Source organism: Argentina silus (assembly GCF_951799395.1).
Source record: "Argentina silus genome assembly, chromosome: 22".
Classification (NCBI taxonomy): Eukaryota; Metazoa; Chordata; class Actinopteri; order Argentiniformes; family Argentinidae; genus Argentina; species Argentina silus.
The window spans coordinates 10,231,427-10,243,642 of NC_139676.1; the positions used below are offsets into that span (position 1 = coordinate 10,231,427).

Sequence of the window (12,216 nt, forward strand, 5' to 3'; positions counted from 1 at the left end):
TACGGTGGACAGGCAGATCATGCTGGATTAGCGTCAGTCTTTGTCTAGAGTTAACGAGCTCTGTCCTGCACTAATTCCCCAATGGGCGGAGCCTCTGGAAGACCCCCCCCCCCGCCTTGCACCCCATGCACAACACAGGGCAGGGGATGCGCAGTGAGGGGAGGGGCTATCTCAGGGTTGTTTTGGCATTCTCTGGATTGCGCACCCCCCCCCCACCCCCATACCCCCAGACACATCGGATCAGCATTGCATACATGCCTTGCCAATGATGCTGATCATGAAAGTTATAATGGGAATTCCCATGTAATGCCTGTAAAGACGTGTAAATCCATATTCCAAAGCGTTACACATTCATTGAGTCATTCAACAGAGTGAAAGTCTCCCTGGCTTCCAGTGCATCGGTCTACAGATGAAGGGCTTCACACAGCACTTGAAGAAGACGAAGCCCACATTCCCACTGTGTAATTCAATCCCGTCTTAGTTCTGTTGCCCCATAGTGGTTGTGTTTGAATGGAGGTGGAGAGGTCAGTAAGCTATCCTCTCTGGGGGGGGGGGGGGGGGGTGCTGTCCTCATGGCCATAGGAGAGCACCACCATGCCCTCGTCCTCGGGTCACGCTCAATAGCCCGCCACCATAGGGTGTGTGGGAGAGAGCAGCGGTGCATGGCTTCACTGGGAGAGGTGTGTGTGTGCGCTCACCATAGTCTGTTTTTGTTATTGTCAAGTGACTGTGAGAAAGAATTCTGTCCGCTCCCAGTCCTCACCCCCCCCCCCCCCTCCCTCACTCGTGTCCCGAAAGGAATGCTTTGGATCGAGGCTGTTTTTTTGTCTTTGTGTGTTTGGTTTCCTGCTTCTTGTGCAGCGTGCTGCGGAATGCGGCTGTGGAGATTTTAGAGAGTGTTGTGATGCAAACTGTTTGGCCCTCTGTGGAGGTGTGGCACACACACACACCCCTGGCTTTTGAAAAACTATGGGCCCTCCTATATATCTATATCTATATCTATATATATATACGTGTGTTGAGTATATGAATAACTCGTTCGTCTGTGCATGCCTAGGAGTCCACTCAACTATTGTAAGAGATTGTGGGCTTGACTTCGCTATAGATCTTCAAAAAAACAACAACTCCAAAACAACAAATCCAGTTGAGTAAACTCAGGCCGTGACTCCGCTGTACATCCTTTGTCCCGCCAATGTTTCCCTCGTACTCTTTCTCCACTCATACGAGTGTATTCCTTCCTGTCAAACCTATTTTGCTAGGCCCTCCTCTTTTTTTCTTCCTGTCAGAAATATATAATATATAATATTTCATATTATATCTCATATATAATATTTAATTTATGATATTTATAATATCTTTTTTTTATTTTTTTTTATTTTTTTTTAAACCCCCCTGGGTTAAACTGTCACATTGGTCGGACAATTTGTCCTGAGGATTTTGCCAGATATACCCGAAGCTTTATACAGCATTTAATTGTCTGAGAGCCGGAGCCTCATCAGGTCTGTGACCAGCGTGAGTTAGTGTGAAGGCATCTCCTCCAGCCCAGAGCTCTGAGTCAGCCATTGAACTGGGCTTCTTTATAACTGAGCCCTGCTGGGCTCATATGCTCAGCTGAGCCATTCCTGTCACCCTGCTGTGAGAAACGACTGTGTGTGTGTGTGTGTTTTTTTCATCAAGAGATTGGATCTCTCTCTCTCTCTGCGTGCCGTGTGTACTGACTGCTCAGCGGTGATGCAGCAGAAACGGCAACACTGCCTTGTATGGTCAGACGCAGTAACAGACACACACACACACACACACAGCTCACCCCATCCTCCACAGGTCCCCTCCCCTCCTCCCAACAGTTAATTCACCCCTCCTCCTCCTCCTCCTCTCTGTCTCTCCTTCAGCTCTTTTTGCTAAACATTAACTCCCTCTTTTTGAATGTCAGGAGGACGTGGATAGGCCAGTTTTTCTGGCTCTCCCTGCAGAAGCCATTTCCTCGTTCTGCGCCTACAGGAAAGTGTTTCTACGGTTAGCTTATCTTGCGGTGGGATAAATAAATACCTGCCCTTGTGTTTTACTTTTAAGGGAGAGTGGGTGGAGTTGAAGAGACAGGTTCTGTGCGGGTCTGCTTAGCCGAATTATAAGATCACCATAGCATGTTGATGTGGTTAAACGCTGTTTCTCTGCATGTTATCGATCTGGGTAGATAAACGTGGGCTGTTTGTCACAGGATGGTGGTTGTTGAACTTGACCATTGAATGCACTCTCCTCAACATCCTGCCTGAGCTGCTCGCCCTGCTATGTAGGAAACCCCCGTCCTCTCCCATCAGCCCCTCCTCTGGCCGATACTCGACTTCTCTTTCCTCTCTCTCTCTCTCTCTCTCTCTCTCTCTCTCTCTCTCTCTCTCTGTCTGGCTCGCGCTCTCTCTCTCACTCCCCAGACTCACACCCCTATTTTCCCATTACACACACACACACACACACACAGAAAGGCTGTGTGAATGAGGCCTGTGTTTCCTGCGGTCTGAGGCCTACAGATAGCGGGGTCCTTTCTCTGACAGCCCAGTCACTCTATTAATGAATAGACACTGAGTCAGGAGAGGCCCCATGGCTCTATACAGCTCTGTTTCCACCATAGTCTACCGTGAAGGAAAGACACCAGCCAGTCTGGCCTGCAGTGTGCTCCACGCTCAATCCATTGGACTCGGTCAAGGAGAGGTTGGTCAGGGGGTTCATGTGTTGGCAGAGCGGGCTGGAAACGGGAGTGCCGTCTGTCATTTTATTGGTAATGAGATGAAGATGATACAAGGAGTGTCAGTGCACTCTAGCATAGTGGAATCAGAAGAATGCAGGAAATGACAGACGTGCCCCCTGCACTCTCGTACACACACGCACACACACACATACTTTAGTACACACACCATTGACTTTCGTACACACACTCATTCTCTCTCTCTTGCATACACTAACACGCACACACACTGCCACACACACACACCCTTCCTCTGACAGCTGTTAATAGCCACGCCAGTGGAGCCTGGGGCAGAGTAGGAATGTGTGGACAGGAATGGCCGTGCTCACAGACTCTCAGGGCTGTTCCGACAGACACTAGGCATTCCTGCACACTGGCCCCAAGGAGAAGGGCCTCATTTATAGCAGATTTGTCTTTGAAATGACCACTTTTGCTTATTTCCCCCCCCCCCCACACTCTCTCTCTCTCTCTCTCTCTCTTCACAGGACTCTGCTTTCTTAAAGGGACAGTTCACTCCAGAATCAAATTGAGTCAGATGTTTTTCAAATCTTAAAAGTGGTCCGATATTGAGATGAGTTCACGTTGATCCCAGCCATTTGTTGTCTATATTAGGAATGTGGATGGCATTATGAAGCTGGCATAAGTAACATCCGCCTCCAGGCTCAAAGTCTCTCAACTGTCTCTTACTGTCCCTGCAGTCCTGCCCTGCGGTCCAACCCTGCTCTCAATGTAGCTTAATCCCTCCCGATCTGTATTAACCAAGCATTAAAAATGACCCATTTAGTTGTGTGTGTGTTTGTGTGCCTGTCTGTCTGGCTCGAGCGGGAGAGGGCTAGTAGGATGATACTGTAGTAGACAAATGTAATTAAACTGCCTTGAGAAGAGGGAGCTGCGTCACTGTGTGTGTGTGTGTCCGTCAGAAGATGCATCGCAGACAATCTCTTAACAGAGTGGGGGGGGGGGGGGGGCTGGGGGCAAGCAGAGGTCCTTCGTCTAGACAGCCACCCCTAACAAGCTTATGATGGCGGAATTAATACACACACACACACACACACACACACACACACACACACATAGAATATGATGTCGCTGCTACCAGTGAGTAGCAGGCTACCCAGCTAGCTACTGTGTTGTCAATCAGCACGGGGGGGGGGGGGGAACCATCCCCAACAGCTTATGAATTTGCATACTGCCAACACATTGTGGCGTATTGTTGCCAGGGGTACGGAGCTAATTGTGTGATATTAGCGCTATCTGCGCTTGCTGCAAGGAGGTATGCTGCGTGTTGAATATGGTGGCCTTTCTGAACTGGCATTTGTTATGCAAATGTCGCTCGGGGCAGAGCAGCACAATGGCTCTCATATATTTCATCAAAATGCATGAGGCTTTTCATCATGAGGCTCTTCATCCCTATCGGGCACGCCATCTACTCTGCCGCTGTTGGGCGTCGCCCTTTCAGACACTGACAAATCTATATTCATCTGATTAAGGCGTTGTACGCTGCCTGTGGTGCATTGATTGTCTGAGTAATATGGCGTGCAACTGTCTTGATTTATTTTTCTAATATCTAATCTTTCAATGAGATTGCAAAAATCCGTGACTCGTCTCTTTGGGGGAAAAGGAGTCTTGTCTGTGTCTCTTTGATGGTGCCCCTCCCTCCATGCCCTCCCCAGTGACAGTTGACTGGTGTGTCGGTGATGATGATGATGATGCTCCCCTGTCCTGGCGTGCCTACTGGTTGGGCCCATGGGGAATGTGACGCAGGCTGCAGTTTGGTAAGCCCTGGGCATTAACAGCCATGGAGGGCAGCGAAAGCCTGTGCCAGTCTGCCTCTGGGCGAAATATTCCCTTTGATCCTCCTGCCCCCACCCCACCCCTAAGCGGTCCCAAACATGGACCGAGGGATGCGTTAATCCGCCTCTCCTCTCCTCCCCAGCCTTCTGGCACTGACGTCCGAATCGCCTGGCAGTCTTCCCTCACTGTGAATGTCCCTCATCACGCTATCCACTAACCCCAACCTGTCACCTCATCACCGCTCGTGTAAGAAACGCAGCCAACTTCCTCTCACTCCCGTCAGCAGGACTCTTGAAAACACTGCGTTGAGTAAGACTTGGGTTATTGTCAAGGGATATTAGTGACCAATTTACTAATGGAGTTAGGTTAAGCTTGTTGCTCCTCCCGGGTACCGTGATAGATTGATGATAATTGATTGGATAATGCCTCTCCCAAGGGCTTGAAATAGAAGTGTATGAACTTTTGGTAGCCCCTAGTCTCTGTCAGTGTAGAGGACTAGCGCTGGCAGAGCTAGCTTAGCCATTAGCAGTATGAGACTCCTCGGGACAGCCGGGGCTGGGCTCTCTTCTCCGGCCTCCCCTCTCTCTCTCTCGCTGAGTGCAGATCTGTGGAAGGAGGAAGAAAGGAGAGGAACAGCCTGCCTGAAGCGAGGAGGAGGAGGAGAAGAAGGAGGTGGAGACCCAGGGAAAGCAGCTCTGAATGCATTTGTTTGTCCTCTCTGCTTGAATTACAGGTCAGACCGTTGGTTTGGAGCAAGAGATTAGGGGTTTGGGGAGGTGTGTGTTTAGAGAGAGGGGGGATGTTATTGTTAGCTATCGGGACCAACCTAACTAGTTCTTCAGTGTTCCCACAAGTGGTTGTTTGTTAGTTCATAAGCCTTTCGTCTTACACACACAGGCAAGGCCACACTGTCTTGACAGTTGAAGATTTGTTCTGTCAACAGTGAAATGGGTCAAAACGTGTCAAACTGTCGAGGGAGTCTGGAACACAGTGTGCTGCTGTGGTACATCTGTGTTAATGAGTAACTGGGCTTTAGCTGCTTTGAGGTGCCGGGCCTGTTTAGAGTTCTCGTTTGAGAGACTTGAGCTGTCAGGGACAGAAGGCAGAACCCTCTGAACCAAGAGAATTTGGGCTGACGGACGTCACAGTCTGACATTCTACATTATTCAAATGATCTCAGCCGGCTGGCCTCTGAGTTTGTCTGAGCCTGTTAACGTCATGTCTCCCCATCCCTCACTCTCTTTCCTTCTCCTCCTTCCCTCCTCTCCTCTCATCGTGCACTCTCTCCTTTCCTCTCTTGCTCATCTTCTCTGCTTTGGCTTGCTCTCTCTCCCTCCCATACCATTTCCCTTCCTCCCTCTCTCCCTCTCTGTGGCCAGCCCTGTTTGTTAGGTCCACACAAAGGCTCTACTGCCCAGACCATCTGTTGACTAGGAACAAATCTTATAGGGGGGGGGGCAAGAGTAGAGTAGTGGGGGGGAGGGGGAGCGGGAAAAGGACAAGAGGGGAACAAGTGGCTATAAGAAAAGAGAAAGAGGGTGTGTTGGGGAGGGAATGCTGAGGAGAAAAGAAACCACTGAGTGCTGGGGTAGAGGGGCAGTTGGAGTGGGGAGCTGGGGGGGGTAGTAAATAGGGAAAAAAGGGAGGGGGTGTGGGGTGTATCGGGTGGAGTGCAGTAGAGTAGAGAAGAGGAGAAGCAGCAAGCAGCAGCCACAGTGTAGCTCTGACGCCATGTTGGTTTGGGGAGGAAGGGAAGCTTGCCAGGGGGTGAGGAGGACTTCAGCAGGGTTAATGAGGCCCCGGCAGAAATAGGCATTCTTCTCCCCCTCTCTAATGAATCAGGTCAAGTGTTCTCTAATGCTTGGCCACAAACCTCCTCCGTGCTCTCTACTTTACTTTGTTTCCACTGCAGTGATAATGGCCAACCGGAGTGTGACTCTCTTCCTTGGTAATCACCGGCTGTCCCTGCCTCATCTGGGTTTGGCTCCCACTGAACAACAGAATCACTAACAAATGGGACATGTGGCCTTGGTTTGTCTGTGTGTGTGTCTGTGTGTGTCTGTGTGTGTCTGTGTGTGTGTCTGTTGTCTCAGTCATGTCAGGGCATTGCATGGTCTCCGTCTCTCAACACTCCAGACCACAGATTTCTCAGTTGCACTCAGCAGAGGCTGGAACCCATTTAGGTTTCGCTGGTTTGTTCCCGTCATGCATTTACTGGCAGCGCTGGTTTTGATTCTCCTGGATCATGACTCATGACTTCCTCTAGGCCTGTATGCTCCAATCAGGGGAAATTTATAAAATATGGCGAAAATATTGTTGTGGTTTCTTGCTCACCTTGAGATCTCTTGGCATATCGGAGTGTAACTTGGTGACTTTATTAGGAATACGTCGTACGTGTTTCATATGCCGTGTTTCATAACAGAAACGGTTTAAACGGTTGCTTTTTAAAGACGCATCATAAAGTTGGCTTCCCCAGCTGCTCTCTTCCTGTTTTTCCAATCACTCCAAATCCCTCGGAGACCCGCCCCTGTGCCTCCGATGGCATTTCCTTTTGGTTGACGTTTTGATTGGTTGACATGTTTTTGCAATGTTACTGTGTCTACGATCATTTGGGGCTGTTGTAATGTTACATCGTATTTTCATGATAAACAAACAGTATTTTTTTTTCCAGCTCTAACAAAGTTATTGCTCTTTTTTATTTTTTTCCTAACAGATTTAAGTTGTATAAGAGGACATCCCCACTCCGGGTGCAGAGTGTGAGCCGCTGGATCCGGTGAGTGAGACGTTGTCAGGCCGAGGGGGATGAAACCGGATGGGGTTGCCATGGCTACCATGGAACCCACAGAAGCCGTAGGAGCCGAGCCCGGCTCAACCCAGGGATTGTCTACAGAGGAGGAGGAGGAAGTACCCCAGCAGCAAGCCCCTCTGCCGTCGCATCCCGAGGAGACAGCCGTGAACACACAGCAGCCAGAAAACCCCACAGCGCCCCCTGCTGCCATAGAGGCCAATGGCAAGGCAGCAGAGCCCAAAGCCAAGGCAAAAGGCGTGGCGATGGTTAAACCACGACCAGGCACTGGCGCCGCCGGTACGAAGACCACAGGACCCAGCTCAAGGCCCGCCACCGCTCCGAGCCGATTGGTCAACGGAGCTAAACCTTCAACCAATGACCCAGGGAAGAGAACACTGCTAGATAAAAAGAAGACAACAGCACCTGTTGCCGGAGCGTCAGCTGCGCCACCGAAAAAGCCGGTCGGCGCAACCGCTGCTTCCACTGTCAGGACCCAAATTAAGGTAGCTGACAGGAAGCCTGCTGGAGCCACCAAGCCAGCCTCCGCTACCACGGTAACCAACGGTACAAAGACCACGGCAGGAGCCGGTATCCTAAACAAGAGACCCCTTGTCGGGCCCAGTAATGGAGCCGGAGCCAGACCCAAAACGACAGGTGAGGAGAAGTCAATAATGGCTAAACTATACGAAAACCTGATGATTTAACCCTAAACCTGCTTCTATTCAAGATGCTTTGATGTAAATGTGGATTATCATGCCTTGATTTAGATATAGGCTTGTCTGTTTTCTGCTCTTACACTCTCACCTGTGTCTTTCCCTTTTCCACCCATACCCTCTCCTCGTCTGTTTTCTCTCTTTCTCTCTTTCTCTCTCTCTCTCTCTCTCTCTCTCTCTCTCTCTCTCTAGCTCCGAGACCTGCAGCGTCAGCTCCCACAAAGCCTAGCACCTCCACTGCAGCCAAAACCGATAGGACGACTGTTTCCAAGACAACCAGGTAAGGCGGCCTATCATGTGAAAGTGAGTGTAAGGCATTTCAGGGCATGCAAAGGGGATTTTACTGGCTGAGTGGTGTTGAAACCTGGCTTGAAACAACAGTTTTTTTTTTTTAAATGCTTCAGTTGCACCTGATCTAGCATACAGTGCGTAATGGATCTGAAAGCGCAAACCCTGCCCTCCTGATGCACTGGGCTCTGTAGGTACATCAAGCACCCCCAGAATATTTGAAAGAAAACAAAAACCTTTCAATGGGGAAATCCCCCTACCGGATTCTTGTTCAGAATCAAAGGGTTCCTCCTTGTCCCCCACTCGCGTAATACCAGATAAACAGCCCAGATCCAGAGAACGTAAGAGGCATCACTCTACAAGTTGCATCAGTGGATGACTTGTTTTCCTTGGATGCCCCAAAGCAGTGGTGATGAAAAGCGGCCATTGTGGCTCTGGCTCTGATTGGGTGAAAAGCGGCCATTGTAGGTCAGGACTGTTATTGGGTCAGGTTTCTCTCGGAGGGTCTGAGTCAGGCTAACAGAAATAACCTGAGACTAGAGGCCTTGTCCCTCGCTGATGGTGTCACAGTGTTGCTGTATAAAGTAGTCTTTGTCATCGAGGGGTGCTCTCTGGCCTCAGCCCAGACCCCTGGGGCAGGGGGTTATTGACCGAGGCATTGGCCTCTCGCCGGGGTGTGTATTTTGGTACAGCAGTGGGGACTGTATGGATGTGTCCTAAATAGTAGAAAATGGCTTCCTCTCCTTGTCTCCTTTCCTTCACCTGCACCAATGTGAAAACCCAGGTCAGGCGACAGCAGAACAGAGGAATGGAGGTCTGTAATATAATGTCCAGTGGGCGTCCTCCATCAATACTGCTTTCACCTATCCTGTGTTTTTCCAGAGCAGTTAAGTAGAGGAAACCATTTGAAATGCACCCACTTTTGGCCCGGCCTCCCTCCACAGGACGTTCTGTTCAGCTCTCGGAGCCTTAATGTGATTTGGCTTCTCCTCTGCTTCCTCTCTAATGCCTCCCCTTTATTAGATGAGGAAATGTTGAACTTGCTCGGCACAGGTTAATCTGTTCTCTCTGAGTTCTCATGCACGTGCACGCTCGCGCACACACACACACACACACACACACATGGTCACTCACTCACTAACACACACACACACACATCCTTACACACACACCCTTACACACAGTAGACACAAATGCATCCTTACATACCCATGCATATAGACACATGCATCCTTACATACCCATGCATATAGACACATGCATCCTTACATACACATGCATATAGACACATGCATCCTTACATACACATGCATATAGACACATGCATCCTTACATACACATGCATATAGACACACGCACCCTTACAAACACATGCATATAGACACACACACACATCCTTACAAACCCTCTTGTCTTTGTTAGACTCAGACTAAGCGCTAGAAGGGTTTGTTGGTTTGACAGGTCAAGGTGTTGAGCTGGAATTGAGTGGCCATTTTGTCAGTTTACTTGGTCACAGTTGGTGTTCAGCTCTGGGGCACCACTCAAGGGGGGTGAAGCCCTTTCTTACTATCCTGCCATAGTCAGACTCAGCACATACCTCATTAGTTAATTGTGTGTGTGTGCATGGGTGTGTGTGTGTGTGTGTCCTTATCCGTTGAATGATGCAGTTGCGGGTTTCAGGTATTCCGTTACAAGAGCATGTTACATTGAGAGAATGACAGTTGTTTTTGGAACATGACATCAGGCTTTTTCCTCTCTGTGTGTGGTCAGGAATGTATTGGGGTTGAGCGTGTGTGTGTGTGTGTGTGCACGTAATCGGGAGGCCTGTGTTTGACGACAGCAGGTCTCTGTTGGCTTTACGACGTGCGAGTGTGTTCCTGCTGGCCTCTGTCTTTGCCTCCCCTGGTGCAGTAGGCTCTCTCCTCCCAGACAGCCCTGCCTCCTGCCCGGTTCCATCCCATCAGTCATGCCTCTATGAGCAGGCCAGAGCAGCACAGGGCTAACGTACAGTAACACACCATAATACCAGCTACATACCACAGCAACTGTTTTCTGTATCTGCCCCCCCCCCCCCCCCCCCATTAGGCCCAGATGAGATGAAAGCGAAAGGTAATGTGCCGTTGCCATGGTAGCGTGGTTATTGGGTGGTGATTTACAGTTTTATATGGGCTTTCTTTTGCTCATAAACTATTCATTTTGATTGCCCTAAGGGGAGGAATGAAATTGCATTGGATATGGGGGAAAAAACCAGTACATGGAACAGAGCAGGGGGATGCGAGGGGCAAGTGAGGCTCTGAACATGAGAACTGAAATTGCTTACAGGAGCCCAGGGCGAGGTGAGGGGGGGAGGCATGATCTAGGTCGATGGAGGGGGAGATGAACCAATGGGAAGCAGGTGTGCTGTTATTGGCACATTCTGAGATGTAACCGGGCGTCTTCATCCCTTAGCCTGGCCATGTCAGGCCTGTGAGTCTCACACACACACACACACACACACACACACGGCTGGTGAGCAAGACTTTAGGACGGCCTAATGCATCTGTCATCATAAGTAATGGACCGCCACTCAACTAGTCAGCATCCAGGTCTGACAGCTGGATGACTTCAGCTGTGCGGTCCCGGGGACGGGGAGGGGGGGGTCATGGCGACGGGAGGGGAATTCTGATGTTCTGACATGTATCCTCTCCTTCCTTTTTCTCCTCTATTTGAGAAACGAGTGTCCTTGTACTGTCCTGAGTAGTCTTGTCTTTGTCTGCCCTCCCTCCTTTCCTCCCTCTCTCCTCCTCCTCCTCCTCCCACTCCGCCTGCCTTCTGTGCTTGTACAGTACCAGGCAGACAGCCTGCACCCTCAAGCTCTTGCTCTCCATCCATCCCTCCCTCCCTCCATCCCTCCCTCCCTCCCTCCCTCCCTCCCTCCCAGCTCATCTGTCATGTTGGTGGGCTTTAAGACTCCCTCTGGAGATTGGGGCCATCACTGGTGTGTTGTGTATGGTGGGAGTTCTGCCTGTGTATGACAAGCCCATCTGATGGAATTCGGTCAAAATAGTCATTCACGTTCTTGTCTAAATTCGATCCCAATTTTGGCCGACTGTCATCAGTAGCTTACAAGTATTTTAATGAAAAGGGTTTTTCGAAAAAAATCTAAAAGTAGACTGAGGAGTAACACGGGTACAATGCCCTCCCCCTCACACATTGTTCTGCCTCTCCCTCTCTCTCCCTCTCCCTCTTTCTCCCTCTCTCTCTTTCCCCCTTTGGGGATGAAACCATGCAGTTTCAGCCTCTCTAGTTTTGACAGGGTTACGGTATCACTGTCCAACACAAACACACTAGCACATCCATCACTGTGACAGCCGTAGTCCTGGCCTCTATTTATGACTCAGTGTTTGATGCTCATTCAGTTCCATGCATTACAATGAGCTTCGTCCTCCAATTTCTGCCTCCGCCAGCCTCCCTCTCCTGCTCTTTGTTTCGTACGGCACAACAACAGCAGTGGCAGAAGTAGGCTAAACAACAGGCCCTTCCAGATCCGGTGCCAGGCTACCGCCGCACGGCCCAGGAATGCCCCAGACTCTATACGCCGTACGGAGGAGCTGTTTTTGGCCCGGAGACAAACCAAACAGTGTATTGTCAGAGAGCTCTGGTTCCATTAGTTGTCTTGTAGGGGCTCTGGCGCCGAGGGTGAAGAGGAGAGGAGGAACACAGAGGAGGGGGAAGATGAGGACGATGGTGCTCTTCCAACAGGGATATAGTGTACCTCTGGGCCTCTCTCTCTCGCTGTCTCTCGCTCTCTTGATTAAAACTGAATATTTAATCTGCAACAGGCGATGCCAAGGGAGTCTGGCTGGCTCCCCGGTAGTGTCTGAGAAATGAAGGGAGGAGAGGGAGCAGGAGGAGCA

The 12,216-nt window shown here is 50.1% G+C and overlaps 1 protein-coding gene across 2 annotated transcripts in view; it reads left to right on the forward strand.

Moving 5' to 3' along the window:
* Positions 1 to 12,216, forward strand: part of prr36a (proline rich 36a) — a 30,759-nt gene that overhangs the window by 5,526 nt on the left and 13,017 nt on the right. For both annotated transcript variants that reach the window (XR_014554878.1, XM_083693951.1), the window contains exons 2-3: positions 7,245 to 7,973; positions 8,225 to 8,312. Coding sequence is in view for 1 of the 2 variants with exons in the window: in XM_083693951.1 (XP_083550077.1) it covers positions 7,334 to 7,973; positions 8,225 to 8,312 (728 nt within the window). In the remaining variant the exon portion in view is untranslated. The remainder of the gene's footprint in view (positions 1 to 7,244; positions 7,974 to 8,224; positions 8,313 to 12,216) is intronic.